General features: G+C 36.5%; 1 protein-coding gene across 3 annotated transcripts; it reads right to left on the bottom strand.

Annotated features, from left to right (window-relative positions):
* Window positions 1-9,413: 9,413 nt before the first annotated feature.
* Window positions 9,414-13,181, bottom strand: LOC141720664 (BTB/POZ domain and ankyrin repeat-containing protein NPR1-like). 3 transcript variants are annotated; one of them, XM_074523204.1, is made up of 8 exons: window positions 12,366-13,181; window positions 12,207-12,289; window positions 11,754-11,900; window positions 10,963-11,566; window positions 10,396-10,452; window positions 10,270-10,310; window positions 9,812-9,887; window positions 9,414-9,691 (listed from the first exon to the last, which is right to left on the bottom strand). In XM_074523204.1, the coding sequence occupies exons 4-7, from the start codon at window positions 11,509-11,511 to the stop codon at window positions 9,869-9,871; spliced, it is 666 nt and encodes a 221-aa protein (XP_074379305.1). In that variant the 5' UTR covers window positions 11,512-11,566; window positions 11,754-11,900; window positions 12,207-12,289; window positions 12,366-13,181; the 3' UTR covers window positions 9,414-9,691; window positions 9,812-9,868. The 3 variants fall into 3 exon arrangements, with proteins under 3 accessions (XP_074379305.1, XP_074379306.1, XP_074379303.1); XM_074523205.1 differs by lacking the exon at window positions 11,754-11,900 and having other exon boundaries at window positions 9,414-9,706; XM_074523202.1 differs by lacking the exon at window positions 11,754-11,900.
* Between the last annotated feature and the right edge of the window lie 11,515 nt (window positions 13,182-24,696).

Raw genomic sequence — 24,696 nt, 5'->3', positions numbered from 1 at the left:
GATTATCTTGCTGTGCTGTATAAGAAGCACCCAAATTCCTTATGCGAAGCGTCACTACAAATCACAAAATCTCCTTTTTCCATCCGGCAACGCCAACATAGGGGCCATCACCAATCTTTGCTTCAGTTCTTGAAAGCTATTCTCGCATTTCTCTGTCCATTCAAACTTCTTAGTCTTACGAGTAAGCCGCGTTAAAGGGACTACTATCTTTACAAACTTGAACGAACCTCCGGTAATGACCAGCCAATCCTACCTCTGGTAATTCCCCTAACCATGGTCATCAATTCCTCAGTGGTCCTTTATTCATTCTTGTCAGGATCCTCCATGGGATCCTCCTCAGCAACTGTCCCTTCTAGGACAACATCCTCAACCGTTACATCCTCAATATCAACATCATCCGGTCCTGCGTTAGGACGCTCTATCGGATCCACAATCCGATCTCCAATTAGTAATAAAACATCATCGCACTGTTACTCCTCAACCTCAGGGTTCGGAGTCCCGCTACCATATATGATAACGAACTACGCTTCTATCACGATATTTATAAGGGTTCCCATAAGGGTTTTAACTATCAGTACTACGTTAGGTAGCCCGACTATGAACTTGGCAAGAGTTCTTATTATCTTAGTTATTATCTTAACGTCACATCATCTCTGAGGTTTATAACGCTTGGCTCTGATACCACTTCTGTAACACCCCCAAATCCGGGGTCGGGGATCCGGGTTGTCACGAGTTCCATTTCCCTTAATAACACCCAATCTTAATAATTAATCAACTACTATGTACTGTGACCCCACAATAAACACACACACCACAAGTTATAGTCTCAGAGATGATCATCCAAAAATAATCACAAGTCGTTTTATTCCACCTTAAACAGGTTTCTGAATAAATTTACATTTCTCTGCCATTATTACAACTCATAATATACATAAGTCTGGTACATCATTAGTTGAAAACTTAGCCTATTGGTAATTTCTACCTCAGCTACAGTGGCCTCAACGCTTCCAGAAAGCTGCGGAACGTTTCCTATCCGCTTGCGAATTGGGAGCTTGGTCCTGTTCATCTTATCTATCTGATGTTGTGTGATGAAAGAAGAAAGCAAGGGTGAGCAGCAAGCCCACCAAAATAATATGTATAATGATTAACAATATATGAGCCTTCTCATAGTACTCAAGAAAGTCTTGGTCAAAAGAAATGAACCAAGTTGATATCTTAATGCGATGAAGTCGCAAAATATTCAGTATATATATATACATATATACTTTTCAAAATATGGGAAGTCCTCTTCCCTGCATAAACACACAGAGTTCCAGTGTATAACTGTATAAAAATATCGTTGCAAAGTGATCTCATATATCTAAACTTGTCTCAACGTTTTTCTGAAAATCTTTGTCATGCATAAGATAATCATTTACTAGATATAAGTTTAAAAGATGAAGTTACAAGATACTCCAATATACTTATATCTTTTCCAAATACTACTTGAACTACCACCGTTCAAGTTATAATTAGTTTTAAAAGTTCATCACACTGATGAGACTACAAGATAAGACTTGAATAAATTCAATCTTTGAAATATTTTGAAGGAAATGAAGTTATGATATACTTCATTAAGTCCCGATATATATATACACCTATATATACATACGTTTCCTGAAAACCTCTGTCATGTAAAGTATGAACAGAATTGCAATATCCAATAAATTTGGAAAGGAAAGAATTTTGGCATAAACCTGATATCTTGCTGATCAGGCAAAGATACCAATAAGTAACCTTTTCTACTAGTAGATGGATGAATCCCCCACCGGTCATCACCCTGGCCACATAAGGACCTTGTGCTGGACCGCCACCCGGCCTCTTACGCGTTGATGGACTGCCACCCAGCCACTTACACTTTGATAGACCGTACCCCGGCCTGTCGCTTATGCCGACTCAATTAGATGGGCTTACTTTCCGAACGTTGGGTAAGTAATCAATTCATTTGTTTTCTCAAAACAGCAACCACGTTGCGAATGTAAAATGCACCACAGAGCTGGATCCCCCAGGTTTTGAGCGAGTATTTAAATCCCCTTTGAAAGGAAGATCTTAAATATAAAAAAATGAGTTTTGGGGTCCACTCTAACTTTAAAAATCATTTTGAAGACTCGAAAACATTTTTAAGAATGTTTGGAGTACTGCTGATTTATTAAAATAAATCAGTCCCAATATATTAGAAAATATCTGAATATTATTATTTAAATAATATTCTCAGAAAGATAATCCTTATAAAAATAATCGAAGTAAAAGTTTTAAAACTTATACTTGAAATGGATATTAAATAACCAAAGATATACTTATATGAAAGTACTATCTTTATTTGAATAATCGAAAATAAGTTTGATTCTTGACACCTTATTCTTTAATAAAATAAAGAATATATATTTCAGTAATAAGCGGAGTCATAATACCTCGAATGAATATTATAAATAATATTCATTAAATAAAATAAAGGAGTCATACATCCTCAAATGAATATTCAAATAATATTCAATTAATAAAATAAAAGGAGTCATAAGTCCTCGGATGAATATTCGAAATAATATTCAATAATAAAATAAAGTTATCGAATAAACCTTATTAGATTAATAGTTTTGAAAACTATAACCATATATATATATATAAATATATATATATATAATCTACTCGGGATCCTCGACTCCCGGTTTTAGAAAATGTTTTCACCTTTGGGTCCCTATACTAAGGGTATATGGAAATTACCGCTATTCTCTAGCATAGGTATTATCAATTGAACCAACAGATATATATGGCAAGAATACGAAACAGGCATGCATATGTACCATATCACATGCTACAATATATCGCAAGAATTTGCTAATATCAAGTATGCATTTATCGCAAAATCATGCATATACACATATACATCACAACAACAGTATAACGGGTAGAAAACTTGCCTGAGCGACTGGGGGTTACGAATGGCTCGGGACGAGTCTGGTAACCTATAAGCAACAAGTAAGTTGGAATTAAACCAAAGTCACTTGTAAATCTATACTCTAACCAACTCAGACTCTAACGCTCGTTTTGCGTTCGGCTCCACCATTTTTAAGTCACTCGAGTACCCTCGGCTCCACCATTTTTAATAAATTAACCATTACGAGTTTTGAGGCGATTCTTTCGCAAGTGTCTTACCAACTGCCTATTACACCTTAAATAAATGTTTCATACTTCAATTAGTCCTTTAAGGTCTTTAACCTATGTTTCAAAGTAAGGCGAGGGGTAAGGGTTCGTTCGCGAAACGTCGTTACTTAAAACGGCCGTTTCTCCTAAACCGTTCATCGGAATCAAACGAACCATATATCAAAACGAAGCTCGTAACATGAACTATATAAACATGGCAATGGTGAAAACCTAGCAGTGAGTTCAAGGGTTCTCATGTTAAGAACAAAAACAGTCTACGGTAAATCGGGCATTACGACGGCTATGTTTACGCGATTTCCCAAATTTAAACCATTCCAAAACAACCACCAATCAACCCCAAATCAATCATACAACCAACATCCATCCAAAACACACTCCAACAGCCCCAACAACTCAATATTATCAACTTTATACTACCCTCAAACATGAACTAAAAGCTATACTTAAGTTCATTAACTAATTAACAAGATTTACAACTCCAAAAACACCACAAAACCAACTAATCTCTACAAACTCAACCAAACTTTAAACAAACAAGCCTCATGCTTCACATATACTATATCAATCATATTCATTCCTAATTACTCAAAACCAAAGCTAGGGTTTGGAGTTTATACCTTCCTTGGAGCTTTTAATCCATGAAAGATCCTTGAAATGCCCATGGAAGCCTTAATCTAACCTCCTACAAGCTTGTTCTTTCAAAGAAATCAAGAACACAAAAAATTAATTTCAAGAAAGTACTATTCACCATCTTCTTCCATGATTTATAGAAAAAGATTGGCTTGGAATTAGAAGCTTAAACTTATAGGAAGTATGTAACTATCCATGGGGAAGCTTAGATAAATACCTTGTTAAATAGTAAGTGGTGGAGCTTGGATCTTCATTTTTTAAGAAAAGAAGCCGAGAGCTTCATGAAGAAAATGGGGGGTTTGTGTTTTTTGATGAAAATGAAATGTTTTGGCTTGGTTGGTTGCTTTTTGTCTTGTTTTTGGTTAATTACCTTTCTAGCCTTGACTTTGTGTGGTTTTAAATCAACCACATCTCCTTCCCCTTATGTCATGCTTATGTCACATTGCTATGTCATCATCCCTTCTAATCTCTTTGATTAGCTTCTAATTGTTTGCCTAATGACCGCTGATCTGTTATACGGTTCGCTTAACTTTCGTTTTCGTTTATCGTTTGAGGGATCATACCCGGGATCCTATTACTTAGGTTCTCTTAACCTTTCTCAATATATTGTATTCCTCTTATGATCCTCTCTTATAATCCTTTAATTTAAATCCTTTTTATCATGTTACCTTATACTCAATTATTTCCGTATCTAGTGGATTTCCGGGAAAAATCAAAGTGTTCGGAATTGGATTCTGATGATCTTTACATACACTTATATACCATATAGAGTGCCAATAAAATCTCAGAATATCCATAAAAGAACCTCTACCTAGTGTGGCATGAAAAGTTTTCTCATTCAGTAAAAACACTATTCATAAGGGTCTCAAAAATTTTCCAAAAATTGGGGTTATTACATTATCAGTTAGGAAACTTGAGCTGTCAATAAAGCATTTGAGATTTGAGGAATGAGATTTGAGCTTGCAAATTTTGGATTTGTGGGTGTATTAAGATAGACAAGGATTGTTGTGGGCTTGATGCTGCCAAAGGACCAACGGAATTCTGCACATCATTCTTCACCTCCTCAATGAACAAAGCTGAAGGTTCAAACCTAGATTGGTAAAGTTTATCCAACTTAACCTTTGAGTCACTATGTTGAGTGATTTGCTTCTGGATAACTTCATGTAGAGCTATGAATAATTTTTTGAGCTTGGACATATTGTGACGGCTTCAACCCCGGGGTCAGGAGTTGACATCACCAAACACAATTACTAGAAATATAAACAACAAGATTATTATTAAAATATACTAACTCAACTTCAAACCAAGATCCGATCCAGGTTCAAGTATGATCCAGGCTAAACATTATTACAAACCCTTTATTCAAAAGTCTGACACACACTAACTTATTCAGCAACTCATCAGACCGCATGTGGTCTGATACTAACTACCTCTGAGGAGCCAGGTCCTGAAGGGGCTGAGATACGGTTCTGCCAAGGTCTGATTGGTCTTCTAGGCATTTGCGATATATATATAACAGGTTACAAGGGTGAGCATAATCACTCAATAGTACCAATATATCAATAATAAGATACAAACAGTAATGTAAACAGTTATAGGAACAGAACTATAATCAACATGAAATCCGTAATCTGTAAATCATTTTGAACAATAGTATATAAAGAAAAACTAAGATAACTGGATATCACTGACTAGCATGCTTTTAACAAAACAAATGTAGTAGTGTGCTATGTAAGTACTAGAGTCCAATTTTAGCATGTTATCCACATTTTTAAATCCACTGTATCAATTACTTATACCCTTACAGGAATCATAAAGCCAAATCAGATACGTAATGGATATGTGAAGACAGCTGATCAGGCTATCAACAGCAGACAGCTCTAACTACTATCCCATTTACCTGTTCCGAAACTCAGAGACTAGCTAGGTCTCTGACCTGCTGTACTAATCGGTTATATAATGTGCGCAACTGATTTAGCCTCTTACGCCACCTCAATAGGCCTACTCTGGCCCCTATGTATCCCATATCTAATCATTTTATCCATTATCAAAACACCTGTACCTATCTCATTTCAAAACCATTCATTTTAACAACACACGTAAAACTGGTTCACAATCATTTTCATTCGAGATAGGTATCTTTCGAAGTTACTTTTCCCCAAAACAGGTGTAAAATAATGATTTATAACTACAGGGGATACGTAACTTAAAACGTTTATGTTCCTTTACGAAATTAAAACAACAATCTACTTATACGTACTGAACCATATAAGAATGGTCAGGGTACTTGCCTTGCAACGTTTTCGGAAACCCTAAGTAGCTTTTACGCTGACTTCGGTCCTGGCAATACTCGACTGGGATCTACAATAACAGAATACCCTAATTAGTTATACCGACATGCTTGATATCGTCGAATCCCAATAACCCAATCTGATAACCCGACTCGTATAATAATTATAGACGTGATCACATAATCACATAGTCCGTATACAAATAGGGGCAATACACTTCATATTATATAGTACGCTTCTCGTATTTAAAATAAATTTTTAGAAAATTTTGGTAGCAACATTTCTGTTTATAAGCCTACCCGTCGATTACAATCGACGTCAATATTCACAACAACCAACGATCCACAAGTCCATACGACTCGCACTTCGATACCACTGGTAATACCAATATTTATTTAGTTTTGAAAATATTTTATACAAATCATTTTATTTATTTATAAAATTAGGACTAAGAATTAATTCATCACCGTCCACCGTCCACTCGTAAAAAGTCATCGCGGACGGCGGAAAATTTTTTTGGTGCCCGAAAATTCTTCAGGTTTCCAAATAAATTTCGCCGATTATTACAATTGTTTTTCCTGCACAAATAATTTATTTCACGAAATCTTTAATCAAAATAATTCCTGCAGAAAATAGGAAATAGAAATTAAAAGTTATAACAATCAAGCCCAACTGCAAAATTCGGCCCAACAGTAGAGGCCTAATAACAAGGCCTAACTGCAAAGCCCAGCAACATAAAGCCCAACATAACCAAGCTCAAAACCAAAAACACAGCCGCACAACACTACACAGCCATCGCACGCACCACACACACACGTTGTTCACTTACTCACACACACACATACAAGTACACACACACACAAACATATACATACAATCATGCATATATATATATATATATATATATATCAGCAAGAACAGGAATCGGCCAAGCCGGAATAGCAGCGGCGGCTTCAACATGGATATATGGAACACATTATGGATATGCTGCAACTGCGGCGGCAGCGCTATCTCGTAGGCAACCTTCCCTACTTTCTTCAAAACCTCAAATGGTCCTATAAATCTGGGGCTAAGTTTACCTTTCTGACCAAATCGTACTAATCCTTTCCAAGGTGATACCTTTAGTAATACCAGTGCTTATATCTCGAAGTTCATATCCTTTCTATGCAAATCTGCATTCTTTCTCTGCCTATCCTGGGCCGCTTCTAACCTCTTCCGAATTAATGCCACTGCATCTCTGGTTTGCTGAACCAACTCGGGGACTAACACTTTCTTCCCTCCTACTTCATCTCAATATAATGGTGATCTACACTTACGTCCATACAAAGCTTCGTAAGGCGGCATTCCAATGATGGCATGGTAGCTGTTGTTGTACGGAAATTCAATCAAAGGTAGGTGTTCGTTCCAATTTCCCTTAAAATCCAAGGCACAAACTCTTAACATATCCTCTATGGTCTGAATTGTTCTTTCACTTTGGCCGTCCATCGGAGGATGATAAGCGGTACTCATATTCAGTTTGGTTCCTAGACATTCTTGGAACTTGGTCCAAAACCTGAAATTGAACCTCGGGTCTCGATCCGATACTATAGACACAGGAACTCCATGCTTGGTCACTATCTCATCCAAATATAACTTAACTAACTTTTCCAAAGAATACCTTTCATTGATCGGAAGAAAATACGCTTACTTGGTCAAACTATCAATGATTACCCAAATGGCGTCGTGATTTGCTCTCGTCTTTGGCAATCCTACTATAAAATCTATTACAATCTCTTCCCACTTCCACTGAGGAATCTCCGAAGGTTGTAACAATCCACTTGGTCGTTGATGTTCTGCTTTTACCGTCTGGCACACGTGACATTTACTAACCCAATTGGCAATATCCTTCTTCATTCCTGGCCACCAGAAATTTTTCTTCAAATCTTGGTACACCTTAGTGCTACCAGGGTGGATAGAAAACCGAGAATTATGCACTTCGTATAACACTTCATTCTTCAATTCCGTCATATTAGGAATCCAAAATCTAGAAAAAATTCTAAACAAACCTTGGTTATCCTTTTGGGTACATAATTCTTCACCTTTCAGAGTGTCCAACACTTGTTCCATAATTCCTTCTTGACATCTTCTGATCTTTTCCATCAATGCGGGTTGGAAGGTAATCTCACACAATTGCTCCTCAAACTTCAATCTCTATCTTTTCTAAGTCTCATGCTAGCTCATCTGTAATCTGAACCATATTCAACTTCTCTTTTCTGCTTAAGGCATCAACCACCACATTGGCTTTTCCTGGGTGATTATTAATTGAACAATCGTAGTCCTTGATCAATTCCAACCACCTTCTCTGTCTCATGTTCAAATCCTTTTACGTGAATATGTACTTCAAGCTCTTATGATCCATGTAAATATCGCACTTCTCTCCATACAAGTAATGTCTCCACAATTTCAGGGCAAATACTATAGTTGCCAACTCAAGATCATGGACTGGATACTTCTACTCGTGAGGCTTTAGTTGTCTGGAGGCATAGGCGATATCTTTATTGAATTGCATCAATACACAACCTAAACCTTTCAAAGAAGCGTCGCTATAAATCACAAAGTTTCATGTCTCATCTGGCAATGCTAGTACTGGAGTTGTCACTAACCTCCTTTTCAATTCTTGGAAATACTACGCCATAGATTGCATTCTGCAACCCAAAGAAACCGTTACTAAAGGCCAAAAAAGCGTTGCTAAAGGCCAAAAAAAGGCTATTGCGACTCTTTTTCGGGGTTGCAATTTTAGGCGTTACAATAGAGTTTTTTGCAACCCGGGGGACACCCTATTGCAACCCTTGGTTATCCGTTACAGAAACATGTTATTGCAACACCAATGGGGTTGCAATAGGACTTGAAAAGTGTTACAACAGGGTTGGGGCTATCAGTACAATATTTGTGGGCCCCGCATCTGGTGGGGCCCACATGTGGGGGTATTGATGCAACCTTTTTGCAACACTTTTTAGTGTTTTTTGCAACATTTTTTAGTAGTTTTTGCAACATTTTACACTGACTATTAGCAACACTATAAAGGCCTATTGCAACGCTTTTATAAAAAAATGCTGAGAACTGTTTGTAAATTTGCATGCCCATAAATAAGACCATTATCTTAAAACCAACACAATCCACAAACCATAACATCAATCCACCAACCATAACATCAGTTAGCCCATACTACCACTACCTTCACCATCACCATAATACCATCCATATACCACCAATTGTCTACCAACCATAAACCAAAAGCGAAACACCTTAATCTAAAATTAAAAATGATGAAATAATATAAAGATAATTGTAAAAAAATCCATCCGAATAAGAAGTTGGGAATTTTTTGATAAATAGAATACAGAATAAACATTGATGCTTTTACACATAGCACTCCACCAAAAGTTGGGAGCATTGACAATGTGTTGAACTGGAAACTCAGAAATTTTCCTGCAGACAAGTTGATGGCAACTGTAACGTCCTCTAAGCCATCATTACCCATGATCGACCAACCATCATCAATAAATCCATTGACAGCATCACTGAAACCACTGTTGAGCAACTTCCTTTAATATCATATCAAGGAGAAATTTTGAATATTTTTGTGCCCACAAGCAAGATGTTAGCAGAATCACATATTAGATTTCATCAAACAAATAGCTTAATTTTACCTATACAGTCTCACAAAGCATGCAGTGGGGGCCTCATAAGACCACTCGTTAAAGAAGTCAGTGACCTTTAACATACCTGATCACAAGAAATAAACCAAAAAGGGACAACTGATATTAAAAATAAATTACTATAGAATATTTGTGGGCGAAAGTTCCTTAAATGATAAAAACAGAGATCAACGACGACCCAAGTCACCCAACTGCTATGTAAAACATGTTAGAACTGCTAATGTAATTACGCTTAAAAGCTTACCACAAGACTATCGTCATCCAAAGTTGTAATATATCTTAGTGTTATGAGTAGATGTAAATCTGTAAACGATATACTTTGTAATTGAGCTTCCATGCAATAATGTGAAATATGTTAAAGTTCTTCTTTACTTTATATCATAAAGTTCAAAGGTGGGAGAAAAATAAAGATGGAAGATTTTAGAAAAAGAATTCAGAATCTAACTTACACTATCATTCCAGTGACAGCAGGCTGTATGGAATCTTCTTCCTGGAGAAAGAACACACAACATTTAAATAGGAAATCTAAGAGAAAAAACTCAAAGACACAAGTAATGAATCATGTACGAGCTTGCCTCGAAGAACTCCATAATTGTCTTCTCGTCATACTCGCATTCTCTTCGCTCTAAATACTGAACACGTAAAGATATAATTAGACTATTTAATCAAGTCTGAACACTGTGAAATTACGATCACAGTGTTCAAGTACTTGTAAAAAGAAATTGATTTACTACTTGAACTCAAGTCTTAAGCTGCACAATAAGCTGGCTAATGAGAATTCACGGCTGCCCCCATTGTTGACAATTTTTATAAATTTTCTTAACTATCTATACTATACTATTAAAGCCAAAACATTCAAAGTTTGTCAGTTTGGTTCTAGGTCGATCATCCTGTTCAATAAAATAATTAGATAAATAGCAACATTATTATCAATTATAACTAACCAAATCATTACCTTTTCTAACAAAAAAATGTTATCTCATATATCTTTTCAAATGAAAATGTCCAAAAACACTAATTATACACATCAACTGCAATTATTAGTAAAATATATTTTTAAAAAAAGCGTGCTATGGTATACAAGAATTGAAGAAAACATAAAATACAAATCTTTACTTCATCAGGTGAAGAAAGCAATAAACCTGATATAGTGAAACCAGCTCTAGAACCTGAAAGATGGCAGAATCATACATCAATTCCACCGAAAAGTTGATTGTAGGTCTGCATGTATGATGGTCACAACCACCATCGACACAAGTCGATACCTCTGGTGGACAAGGTTTCAACTTTCCGATATACAAATAGCTTAGAAATACAAGGAATGCCTCATATCCAACACTACCATATGGCAACAACTTGCTCATGTAATATTCTGGTCTACTTTCCTTCTTCTCCAAAGAATTCATCGCTTCCTTAAATTTCTCATTGAAAAAGTTACTCCTAGTAGCCAATATACAGCGATGTACACTAATATATACATCATCAACTGCAATATCAACATCACTATAATCGATGCCGAGAGTGCTGACCGTAACTTGCTCCAAGTTAGCACTGATCTTGGCTAAACTAATAATTTCAGGACTCGAACCTCCCTCGGGGACAGAGTGGCTAGGTAAATTGTAGCATGTGGAACCGTTGGATGCAAGTGAAGAAGTAAAGCTCATATATGATTGTTCATGTAAATCCTCCATTGCCAAGAATTAATAATCTAGTCCTCCATTGCCAAGAATTCATATGAGAACAAGCCTATGATCAAGAATAATAAGGAGTAAACTTAGCAATCAACTACTTTATTTATAACTAGATATAGAATAATGGAAATTTTGATACTTGTATGACATAAGCTAATTATTACTGATTCTTCGAATGGTACTACCAAATAAAGAAAAAAGTAGTAAAATGAAAGCAAGCTAAGAGCAAGTCCAATAATGACCTCTTTTGTTGATATTTCCATCATCAATTAAAATCAACATGGTCCTGAATCAGAGAGCATATACTAAAACAGAACCCAATTATAATCACTCTGAGAGAGAGAGAGAGAGAGAGAGAGAGAGACCATTAAATCCCATACATATAGCACCTGAGAGAATTCAAAATTAAAGGATATTCCACGATCACAGTGTTCAAGTACTTGTAAAAAGAAATTGATTTACTACTGGAACTCAAGTCTTAATACTCAAGTCCGGACCACCTCGAACACAATAAGCTGCACCCCACAGAAAGAAACTCAAGTCTTAAGCAAAATGCAATTAATATGGATTCATGGATCAAGCACAGTAATAGCAATGTGGTACGATCACACACAATAAAGTATGAAAGATGGGTTACGACTTCCATCACAAAATGATATACAGTTATAAAAGCGTAAAAGGTAATGGCAATATACACTTATGCGAATGGCTCCTTCAGCATACTCCAATGTGCAAGTTCTTGCAGGGTGCTCAGGCGTGCCTTTGTGATCAATGCAAGCTGAAATATACTAAACAAACATTAATACAGAAACCAAAATTGAAAAAATCACTGCTACACTTACACAAATACTTACCAAGATCAAAAATACGCTTGTAGTTCTTAATATAACCAATCACTTTCTCATCATACTCAAATCCCGGGTTCCACGCCAAAGACCCATAGCCAAAAAACCCATAAAACCATGGTTTCGCAACTATCAAAACAACAAGGTGAAGGACAAATTTAGCCTATTTTTACACAAAATTGATAAAAATAACCAATTTCTGAAAAGTTGGCCAATTTTGGCCGATGGATACCCAAGTGTTAGTGGAGTACTTTATACAAGATACTCAACTGGCAGTGGAGTATTCCATATATGAAATACCCAACTACCAGTGGAGTATCTTATACAAATTGGGATACCCAACGAGTATTCAATCGACCAAAATTGGCTACTTTTTTCAGAATGACTATTTTTGTTAAATTTTTTCAAAAATCAGCTATTTTTGTCATTTTTTCACAAAAAATCTCATCAATAACTGTACAAAGTTAACTAAAACCAAAAAACAAAATGAATTTCTTTTTTTTTAAAAAAAAAAAATCAAATTTGGGTATAACAAAACCCAAATCAGCCGTAATCTTCAACTCCAATTAGAGAAGCCCTAAATTGGAACCCTTAATTGAAACCCAAATCTGCCATAATCGAAACCCGTCCCAATCAAAACCCCTAAATCATCAACTTGAAAACCCTAAATATTCAAAAAGAGAGTTTGGTTTTGTGATATTTAGTTTTGCGAGAATATGAGTTTTGGTTTTGTGAGATCTTTTGTTATAATTTCAGCAGAGGCGGCAAAACTGCCGCTTCCTAATTTTCACGCTCCCAGTCCCCAATTTTCAACCTGGCCCAACTATTTTCGGGCGGCTCAACTGTTTTTGTTAGAATTAAAATTATTAATTTATTTTCTTTTAATTATATGATTTTTAATATTTAATTATGAAAGATAAATTAATTCATAAATATGTTGTAATCCAATAATGATTTATTAATTTTTAGAACCTTTAAAATTTTAATTACACCACATCTTCATTTGTTGCATAAAATAATTTATGTATTTGATATCTTTGGAATATATATATTTATACTTTTATGAAATATTATTTACTTTCAAATTATCATTAAGTTTATTACTTTTATAAAAATATTATTGTTGACTTTAAAATCATAATAGTAACTTTAAAAAATGAATAAAATATATATTTCAATTATTAATTCATTTCTACGTAAATAATTATTTAGTTAAATAAAAAATAAATATAAATTCATATTTATTGTATGCCATGGGTATGGTAACACATTGTGACTATACCGCAACATCAAAAAAGAGGGGTTGCGATAGACATTTGTTTCAAAGGCTACTATTACACTTTTCTTTGCAACCCCAGTGTGAAGGGTTGCAACATGCAATCTATGGCGTAGTGAAACTTTCTTCACACTTTTCCATCCAAATGAACTTCTCGTTCTTCCTAGTTAATTTGGTTGATGGGGATGTAATCTTAGAGAAATCCTTTACAAACCTTCGGTAATAACCTGCTAGTCCAAGAAAACTTTTTATTTCCGTCGGAGTCTTTGGTTGCTCCCACTTGGATACGGCTTCAATCTTTACAAGGTCTACCTTGATACCTTCCTTACTTACCACATGTCCAAGAAACTGTACCCCTCTCAACTAAAACTCACACTTAGACAACTTTGCATACAATTGCTTTTCTCTCAACCTCTGAAGGGCAATACGTTGATGCGTTGTGTGATCTTCTGGAGTCTTTGAATATATAAGGATGTCATCAATAAATATAATAATAAACTTATCCAAGTACTCCTTATACACCCGGTTCATTAAATCCATAAAAGCCGCTGGCGCATTTTTCAATCCAAACGACATCACTAAGAACTCATAATGGCCATACCTTGTTCTGAATGCAATCTTGGGAATATCTTCGGGCTTTATCTTCGGTTGGGGATAGCCAGACGTTAAGTCAATCTTTGTAAAATAACATGCCCCCTTAAACTGATCTAACATATCGTCGATGCGTGGCAAAGGATATTTTTTCTTTATTGTCAATTTATTCAGCTCTCTATAGTCAATGCACAACCTCATACTTCCATCCTTCTTCTTTACGAATAACACTGGAGCACCCCACGGGAAACACTGGGTCGGATAACTGCCTTATCCTATAGTTCCTGAAGTTGTTTGGCCAATTCTTTCATTTCTACTGGAGCCATTCGATATGGAGCTTTAAAAACTGGTTCAGCTCCGGGTATCAAATCAATGGAGAAATCTATCTCTCGGTCAGGTGGTAATCCTGACAATTCTTATGGAAAGACGTCGGGAAATTATCTTACTATGGGAATCTCATCCAAGGTAGGGGTCTCTTCCTTCGTATCCACCACATGAGCCAAATATGCTTCACACCCTTGCCACAATAATTTCTTTGCTTGTAATACTGAAAGGAACTTCTTGTCCTGCCTCTGTACTTGATAAATGATCCTTTTATTATTTGTGGTATACATAACAACTCTATTTTTCTTGCATTCAGTATTTTCCTATACAGAGACAACCAATCCATGCCTAGAATAATATCGAATTCTCCTAACTCAAAAGGTAATAGGTCAGCATGGAAAGTATATCCTGAAATCTCTATGGAGCACTTAGGACAGAATTGACTTACGGGCACTTTATCCTTATTAGCCACCTCTATAGTCAAAGGTTCATCTAAGTCTTCCAACATCAATTGCATTTTATTCACACAGTTCATAGATATAAAAGATTTGGACACTCCCGAATCAAATAAAATGTTAACATGTACGGAATTAAGAGAAAGTGTACCTGCAACTACATCGGAATCATGAGCTGGAGATTTCTTGGTCATCTTAAAGGTTCTAGCTCTTGCAGTACTGGTTGCTGGTCCTTGGGACGCGCTCCTTCTAACACTACCTTGGGTCACTGATTTTCAATTCCAAGCAATATGCCCCACTTTGCTGCAACTAAAACAGGTTATTCCCTGGGTCTCAGACTTGCACTCCATGGAATAATGACCCTTCTGGCCACACTTAAAATAGTTGATATTTTCTCTGCACTGATCACTGTGCTTCTTTCCGCATGTCGTATAGTCGATCACTGGCTTGCTAAACCTTGTCAGGGCAGAACTAACTGAAGTGGTACTGGGCCTAGCCTGGGGGAAATTCTGTCTCCTGAACTTCCTATCTTTATTCTTTCCAAACCGGCGCTGAAAGTTCTGACTTACTCCTCCTGATTCTGACCTAGAAGGTCCACTTTCAAACTTCCTTTTCTTCTCACCCTGCTCCTTAGTAGCTAATCTCTGGTCACTTTCTATCACTAAGGCAGCCTGAACTACCGAAGTATACATCTTGAGTTGTAAGGCTACAACTACACTCCTTATCTCTGGCTTCAACCCTTGTTGAAACCGCTTCGCTCGCTGAGCTTCCGAACTCACATACTCTGGTGCTTTACGGGCCTACTCCGTAAACTTAGCTTCATACTCTGTGACACTCCTGTCTCCTTGATTCAACTCCAAGAACTTCATCTCTATCTGACTCTGGAGACAATCCAGAAAGTATTTTTCTAAGAACAGTCCTATAAATTGGGTCCATGGAATAGGACCTTCTCCTTCTAATGCTCGTGTAGACTCCCACCAATAGTTTGAATCATTCTTTAGAAAATAACTAGCATAATCTGTCTTTAAATCCTCACTCACCTTGGTAAGTGAAAAAGCCTTCTCCATTTCCTTCAACCATATCCTGGCAGCAATAGGATCCACTTCACCTTTAAACTTTGGGGGTTTCACTGCCTGGAAAGAATTAAAACTAACAACCTGGTTTATCCCCCCTCATCTCATGTTGATGTTGGATTTGCAGCTGCTGCTTTTGAATTTGCTGCTGTTGTTGCTGTTGTTGTTGCTGAAATTGTTGTTGCTGCTGCTGGAATTGCTGTTGTTGTTGGGCCAGCTGAGTAGACTGCTGATGCAACAAATCTATCAATTCACTCATGGAGGGATCCCCAACAGATCCGTTATTGGGTTGAGAATTCTTCTTTAGTGGCATTCTCCTGAAGCATAACAGTCATATATAAGAAAATGGATTGCTCCAAGTAGTTTATACATATGTATCAGGAGAGTGTTGCCACTAAGACAATATCCTCATCCTCAGTTTAATTAGATCCATCCCGAGTGAATGATCATAATCTAGAAATGCCAGCTGAAGAAGCAACAATAATAGTAACAACAATAATAACAACGCACAAGTATATCTAAAACTGAACAAAAAAATAAAGCAGCTACTATACAATAACCAATCGATACAACTGAAATCCAACTGAAAAGAAACCATCCAATACACAACAAAACTGGTTGTCATAGCAGCCTCCACCTACTATAAACTATCACCACATAATGTACTTATATAAAGAAACAACTACAGAACTCCTAGAAGCCAACTCTGAGCTCTGTATCTCTCTACTGCAACCCTGGTCTAACCACTGCCACTGCCACCAATAGAACCTAACTCAAACACTAACCAGTTCACCAGGTCCTGAACTGAATGGCCCTGAGCTCTGAGCTAATAAAACGGTCAATGGATCTAGCCCTCTCAATAGCAGTCTGAGTCAAAGATCGCACACGGGCCTGCACATCAGGTGAAGGGGCAGGGATACCCTGGAAAGGTCCAACTTGTATATGGTCAAGCTGTGCAGCCAGCCCTGGCCTCTGCTCCCTAATGAAAGATCTATCCACCGCTTGGTGAACATGGTAGGGAATCAGAGAAGAGGTACCGCTAGGGGCCGATGGAGGAACCGAAGGTCTCGAAAAGGAAGAACTAGGACCACAACCGGGAGGAAAATCCCTAACAGCAGACACAGACCAACGTACCCAGCGAGGACGGGCACTAGGTCCAGGGATATCCCTCGGTACGTAGGGAGGTACTGGTGGAGGAGGCATAAGAGTGTCCTCAGCTACAACATCTATGGTCCTCTCGGAGTCAGAGCTATCCGAGTCTGATGGGTTCTCCCGGGATAGAGAACTAGATATTACAATAGGCCACTGCTAACAGGATAAATATACAGGAAAGACACAACAAGGTCATGGTAGTTCTAAATCAAAACATTAATAGATGTCAGGGTAACACCGTCGGAACCCTCGAATGACTCTAAGGTTTGCACCTCAATATGAGTTACTGACTCACCTCAAGACACAGTTTTACAGCTATTCGACACAATCCCTAACCTGAATCAGGGACTTGAACCTGAAGCTCTGATACCAACTGTGACGGTCTCAACCCCGAGGTCAGGACTTCATGTCACCAAACACAATTACTAGAAATATAAACAACGAGATTATTATTAAAATATACTAACTCGACCCCGAACCAAGATCCGATCCAGGTTCAAGTATGATCTAGGATACACATTATTACAAACCCTTTATTCAAAAGTCTGACACACACTAACTTATTCAACAACTCATCAGACCGCATGTGGTCTGATACTAACTAGCTCTGAGGAGCCGGGTCCTGAAGGGGCTGAGACACGGTTCTGCCAAGGTCTGATTGATCTTCTAGGCATCTGCGATATATATAACAGGTTACAAGGGTGAGCATAATCGCTCAGTAGTACCAATATATGAATATGAAGATAAAAACAGTACTGTAAACAGTTTTAGGAACAGAACTATAATCAACATGAAATCCATAATCTGTAAATCATCTCGAACAATAGTATACAAAGAAAAACTAAAATAACTGGATATCACTGACTAGCATGCTTTTAACAAAACAAACATAGTAGTGTGTTGTGTAAGTACCATAGTCCAATTTTAGCATGATATCCACATTTTTAAATCCACTGTATTAATTACTTATACCCCTACGGGAATCACAAAGCTAAATCAGATACGTAACGGATACGTAAAGATAGCTGATCAGGCTATCAACATCAAACGACTCTAACGGCCATCCTATTTACCTATTCCAGAACTCAGAGACTAGCTAGGTCTTTGACTAATCGGTTATATAATGCGTGCAACCGAATTTCCTCTTACGCCAGCTAAATAGGCCTACTCTGGCCCCTATGTATCCCATATCTGATCGTTTTATCCAGTTTTCAAAACACTTGTACCTATCTTATTTCAAAACCATTCATTTTAACAGCACATGTAAAACTGGTTCATAATTATTTTAATTCGAGATAGGTACCTTTCGAAGTTACTTTTCCCCAAAACAGGTTTAAAACAATGATTCATAACTATAGGGGATACGTAACTTAAAACATTTTTGTTCCTTTACGAAATTAAATCAACAATCTATTCATACGTACTGAACCATAAAAGAATGGTAAGCATACTTGCCTTGCAACACTTTCAGAAACCCTAAGTAACTTTTACGCTGACTTCGGCCCTGGCGATACTCGACTGGGATCTACAATAACATAATATCCTAATCAGTTATACCGACATGCTTTATATCCTCGAACCCCAATAACCCAATCCGATAACCCGACTCGTATAATAATTATGCACGTGATCACATAATCACATATTCCGTATACAAATAGGGGTAATACACTTCATATTATATAGTACGCTTCTCGTATTTAAAATAAATTTTTAGAAAATTTTGGCAGCAACTTTTCTGTTTATAAGCCTACCCGTCGATTATAATCGATGTCAATATTCACAACCAACAATCCACAATTCCATATGACTCGCATTTCGATACCACTAGTAATACCAATATTTATTTATTTTCAAAAATATTTTATACAAATTATTTATTTATTTATAAAATTAGTTTTCAGAATTAATTCATTACCGTCCACCGTCCGCTCGTAAAAAGTCATCGCGGACGGCCGGGAAAATTTATTGGTGCCCGAAAATTCTTCGGGTTTCCAAATAAATTTCGCCGATTATTACAATCATTTTTCCCGCACAAATAATTTTTTTCACAAAATCTTTAATCAAATTAATTCCTGCAGAAAATAGGAAATAGAAATTAAAAGTTATAAGAATCAAGCCCAACTGCATAATTCGGCCCAACCGTAGAGGCCGAATAACAAGGCCCAACTGTAAAGCCCCGCAACATAAAGCCCAACAGAACCAAGCCCAAAATCAAAAAACACAGCCGCACAACACTGCACAGCCAGCGCATGCGCCACCGCACGAGCCACACACACACGCTATTCATAGACACACAGACATACAAATACTCACACACACAAACATATACACACAATCATGCATATATATATATATTTCAGCAATAACAGGAGTCAGCCAAGCCGGAATAGCAGCGGCGGCTCACCGGAAAATTGGAAGCAACGGCGGCGAACGGACAGTGGTGCAACAGGGAAGAAAATGAAGGGGAGGAAAATAGAGTAGCAGAGAAAGATACAAGAACAGAGAGGAGACAAAAGATTTTGTAGGAGCCAGGTACAGGGGAAACAAAGGAAGGGGTGTTATAATTTTTTTATTTTATTTACTTTCCTTTTTGATTAACAAGTGTTGCAAAGGAATGAAACATGTGTCCTCTAATTATCTAAAACCTGACATGTTTTTGAAAAGATAAATACGAGCTTTAAGGCCCGGTTGCCCCGAATCTCACAAATTTACGAATTGAGTTGCACTTTAAACAATGCCAGAAAATTACGAAAGTAGTCTTAAAATGATATAAATATCCCGGAGTTAATGGAAACATAAATTTCAAAATTTTAAAACAATCTCTGAAACACAATTTATACCCGCTTTTGAACAATCAAATGAAACAACGCGTAGGTGAAATTAATCCCAAAAATTCCCGAAATAATTTTAAAATTATCAGAATATTATAAACTTCATAGAATATGAGTTTCGTAATTTTTGAAGAATTCTGGATTTAAGTATGGATTTTACAAATAAACACAATCAGAAAATCATTCAAAGATAAATAATTAATGAAATATTGATTTCTCAATTTTATAAAATCCTAAAAATATTAATTGAAATTATAAAATTATAAAACCAATTTTAGACACAATCCAAATATTTATGGATTTAAAATTGTAATAAAATCACTTGTAAATGCAAAATAAAACAATATGACTTAATAATAAATTACACAACTCCAACCCCCTGTACCAGTAAATCGCAATAAATAGATAAGGAAACAACACACTGTTGCCAAAAACCAATATACATATTTGATTTAATTATTTACTCAATTATTACACTTTAAAATAATAAAAATAATAGAAAATATACGAGTCGTTATACATATGGTCCTCTACAGGAGTGAGAGAGAGGGCTTGAAGTTTGTTTGAGAATTTGTTGAACTTGGTCTTAATTTCTTGGAAAGTTGGCATCAGCTCATCAATCCCGTCATTCACCGACTTCTTCACTTTATTTTGATGCTTAACTAGAGTTCTTTTTATGGCTCTTCCAATATGATGAAAGGCCTTCAATTATAATTTGTACACCTTTGTCATAACATCATATGCCTCTTGGGGGAGTGAGGACCTTAGCATTACTACCCAACATAGTGACATATTATTCTCTGAATTTTGCTAAGGCCTCCTCCACGATTGTTTGGAAATCCTTAGAGAGCCATGCATCCATATTACCATCTGCCTTCATCCACAATCTTCTCCAGCTGCTCCTCAACATCCTCCTTGTATGAAAGTAGTATGGCTTGATAGTCTTGGTTTGAAATATCTGTTATAAGGAGTTGTTGGGTAATGTTGGCTAGGCCTGCAAGCTACTCAACCAAAAGATCATTTACAGTTGTTGGTTGGGCTTGAGCATCATGTAGCCATTGAGATATAAGGTGGGAAGGTTGTGGTGTAGTATTTGAACAGATGGGATGTCTATTTGGTTTGAGGTGGAGGGTATTGAGGTAGTAGGTAACCATGTGACTGGAGTCACAGTTGAACTCACAGTTGGAACTGTGGTTATGACATTGTGTTGTTCACCAAGAATGTGAACCTCCATTTGAATTGGAGGGGATTTGACAAGTTACTGTCATGTACCATGACCTCAAACCCTTGTTCTTCTTGCAAAGAACTAGCACTTGGATGTGCTATACTTGCCTCCCCAATAACTGGATTGGTAATTTAACTCCCAGCTTCAATTGACAAAGCAATTTTAGCTATTGTTTTAAGGGGAGTTGTCCCTACACGTGGAACCTCCAATTAAAATGGAGAGGATTTAGATAGCTCTCCCTCAAGAGTACTATCCTCAAACCTGTTAATTTGTGAAGATTAATTAGCACATCAAGGTTCTTGTGAAACATCCATATGGGCTTCATTAAAAACTGATGAAACCTCTCTGTTTTTGATGGTGTCATCAAGGTCTACCCCAACTAGTAGTCTCTCGCCATCTAAATGTGTCTCCTGGGTGGTGATCACAGTTTCATGAACTGTGTCACTTGATTTTGACAACACTTGAGAAGTGGATTCAAGTGTTTCATTATATGAAGAAGAAATTTGAGATGTGAGAATAGTGATGTTAGCATTTGTAACACCCCCAAATCCGGGGTCGGGGATCCGGGTTGTCACGAGTTCCATTTCCCTTAATAACACCCAATCTTAATAAATAATCAACTACTATGTACTGTGACCCCACAATAAACACACACACCACAAGTTATAGTCTCAGAGATGAATATCCAAAAATAATCATAAGTCGTTTTATTCCACAATTATATGTCAATACACCTTAAAAAGGTTTCTGAATAAATTTACATTTCTTTGCCATTATTACAATTCATAATTATACATAAGTCTGGTACATCAAAAGTTGAAAGCCTAGCCTATTGGTAGTTCCTACCTCAGCTACAGCGACATCAACGCCTATAGGAAACTGCAGAACGTTTCCTATCCGCTCGCGAATTGGGAGCTTGGTCCTGTTCATCTTGTCTATCTGATGTTGTGTGATGAAAGAAGAAAGCAAGGGTGAGCAGCAAGCCCACCAAAATAATATGTATAAGGATTAACAATATATGAGCCTTCTCATAGTACTCATGAAAGTCTTGGTCAAAAGAAATGAACCAAGTTGATATCTTAATGCGATGAAGTCGCAAAATATTCAGTATATATATATACACATATACTTTTCAAAATATGGGAAGTCCTCGTCCATGCATAATACACACAGAGTTCCAGTGTATAACTGTATAAAAAAAATATCATTGCAAGGTGATCTCATATATCTAACCGTGTCTCAACGTTTTTCTGAAAATCTTTGTCATGCATAAGATAATCATTTACTAGATATAAGTTTAAAAGATGAAGTTACAAGATACTCCAATATACTTATATCTTTTCCAAATACTACTTGAACTACCACCATTCAAGTTATAATCAGTTTCAAAAGTTCATCACATTGATGAGACTACAAGACAAGATTTGAATAGATTCAATCTTTGAATATCATTATAAATAATGAAGTTACGAGATACTTCATTAAGTCCCGACATATATATACACCTATATATATATACATTTCCTGAAAACCTCTGTCATGTAAAGTATGAACAGAGTTTGAAACATCCAATAAATTTTGGGAAAGGAAAAGAATTTTGGCATAAATCAGGTATCTTGCTGATCAGGCAAGGACACCAATAAGTAACCTTTTCTACTAGTAGATGGACGAATTCCCCACTGGTCATCACCCTGGTCTCAATAGGACCTTATGCTGGACTGCCACTCAGCCACTTATGCATTTGATGGACTCCCACTGAGCCACTTACACTATCATGGACGCCCACTGAGCCCATGTTACTTATGCCGACTCAATAGATGGACTTACTTCCCGAACGTTGGGTAAGTAATCAAGTCATTTACCAAAACTGCAACCTTGTTGCGAATATAAAATACACCATAGAGCCGGATCCCTCAGGTTTCGAGCGAGTATTTAAATCCCCTTTAAAAGGAAGATCTTAAATATAAAAAGGAGTTTTGGGATCCGCTCTAACTTTTAAAAATCATTTTGAAGACTCGAAAACACTTTAAAGAGTGTTTGGAGTAATGCTGATTTATGAAATAAATCAGTCCCAATATGAAAGAAATATCTGAATATTATTATTTAAATAATATTCCCATAAAGAATAATGGAGGTAGAAGTTGGAAAACTTATACTCGAATGAATAGCAAATAATATTTAATAAATAATATAAAAGAGTCATAAGCCCTCGAATGAATATTCGAATAATATTCAATAAATAATATAAAAGAGTCATAAGCCCTCGAATGAATATTCAAATAATATTCATTAAATGAAATAAAGAAGTCATAAGCCCTCGAATGAATATTCATAATAATATTCATTAAATAAAATAAAGAAGTCATAAGCCCTCGAATGAATATTCATAATAATATTCATTAAATAAAATAAAGTTATCGAATAAACCTTATTCGATTAATAGTTTTGAAAACTATAACCATATATATATATAAATATATATGTATATATATACATATATACAAAATCTACTCGGGATCCTCGACTCCCGGTTTTAGAAAATGTTTTCACCTTTTGGGTCCCTATACTAAGGGTATATGCAAGTTACCGCTATCCTCTAGCATAGGTATTATTGTAACACCCCCAGATCCGGGGTCGGGGATCCGGGTAGTCACGAGTTCCATTTCCCTTAATAACACCCAATCTTAATAATTACTCAACTACTCTGTATTGTGACCCCACAATAAACACACACACCACACGTTATAGTCTCAGAGATGAACATCCAAAAATAACCACAAGTCTTTGAATCCACAATTTAAAAGTTATTACAACCCAAAATGATTACTTGATAAATTTACAGTTAATTGCCATTATCTGCCACAAGTTATAATTATACATAATTGATTCTCAAAAGTAGATGGTCTGATCTATAATAGATCTACCTCTGCAGCTATAGCAGCTATAGCAGCTACAACATCAACGGGAAGACGCGGGACGCTTCCCACGCGCTTGCGCTGGGTCTGCTGGAGTCTGGCCATCTTTCCTAACTGTTGTTGTGTGATGAAGAAATAAAGCAAGGGTGAGCAGCAAGCCCACCAAAATAATATGTATAATGATTAATAGTATATGAGCCTACTCATAATACTCATGAAAGTCTTGGTCAAAAGAAATGAACCAAGTTTGATATCTTAATGCGATGAAGTCGCAAAATATTCAGTATATTTACATATATACTTTTCAAAATATTGGAAGTCCTCTTCCATGCATAATATACACAAAGTCCCAGTGTATAACTGTATAAAAAAATATCGTTGCAAGGTGATCTCATATATCTAACCTTGTCTCAACGTTTTTCTGAAAATCTTTGTCATTCATAAGACAATTATTAATTAGATATAAGTTTAAAAGATGAGGTTACCAAATACCCC

The sequence above is a fragment of the Apium graveolens genome, chromosome 4, assembly GCF_009905375.1.
Source record: "Apium graveolens cultivar Ventura chromosome 4, ASM990537v1, whole genome shotgun sequence".
In the NCBI taxonomy this organism is placed as follows: Eukaryota; Viridiplantae; Streptophyta; class Magnoliopsida; order Apiales; family Apiaceae; genus Apium; species Apium graveolens.
Note: the sequence above shows the minus strand (reverse complement) of the source record. Positions and strands in the feature narration are given on the sequence as shown.

What these genes read in the sequence shown, in the direction of transcription:
- LOC141720664 (XM_074523204.1), bottom strand. Translation starts at nt 11,511, where the DNA reads ATGGAGGATTTACATGAACAATCATATATGAGCTTTACTTCTTCACTT. An exon ending in AGCTGGTTTCACTATATCAG is followed by an intron (nt 10,453 to 10,962) that starts GTTTATTGCTTT and finishes TTACGTGTTCAG; the next exon opens with TATTTAGAGCGAAGAGAATG. An exon ending in CAATTATGGAGTTCTTCGAG is followed by an intron (nt 10,311 to 10,395) that starts GCAAGCTCGTAC and finishes TTCTTTCTCCAG; the next exon opens with GAAGAAGATTCCATACAGCC.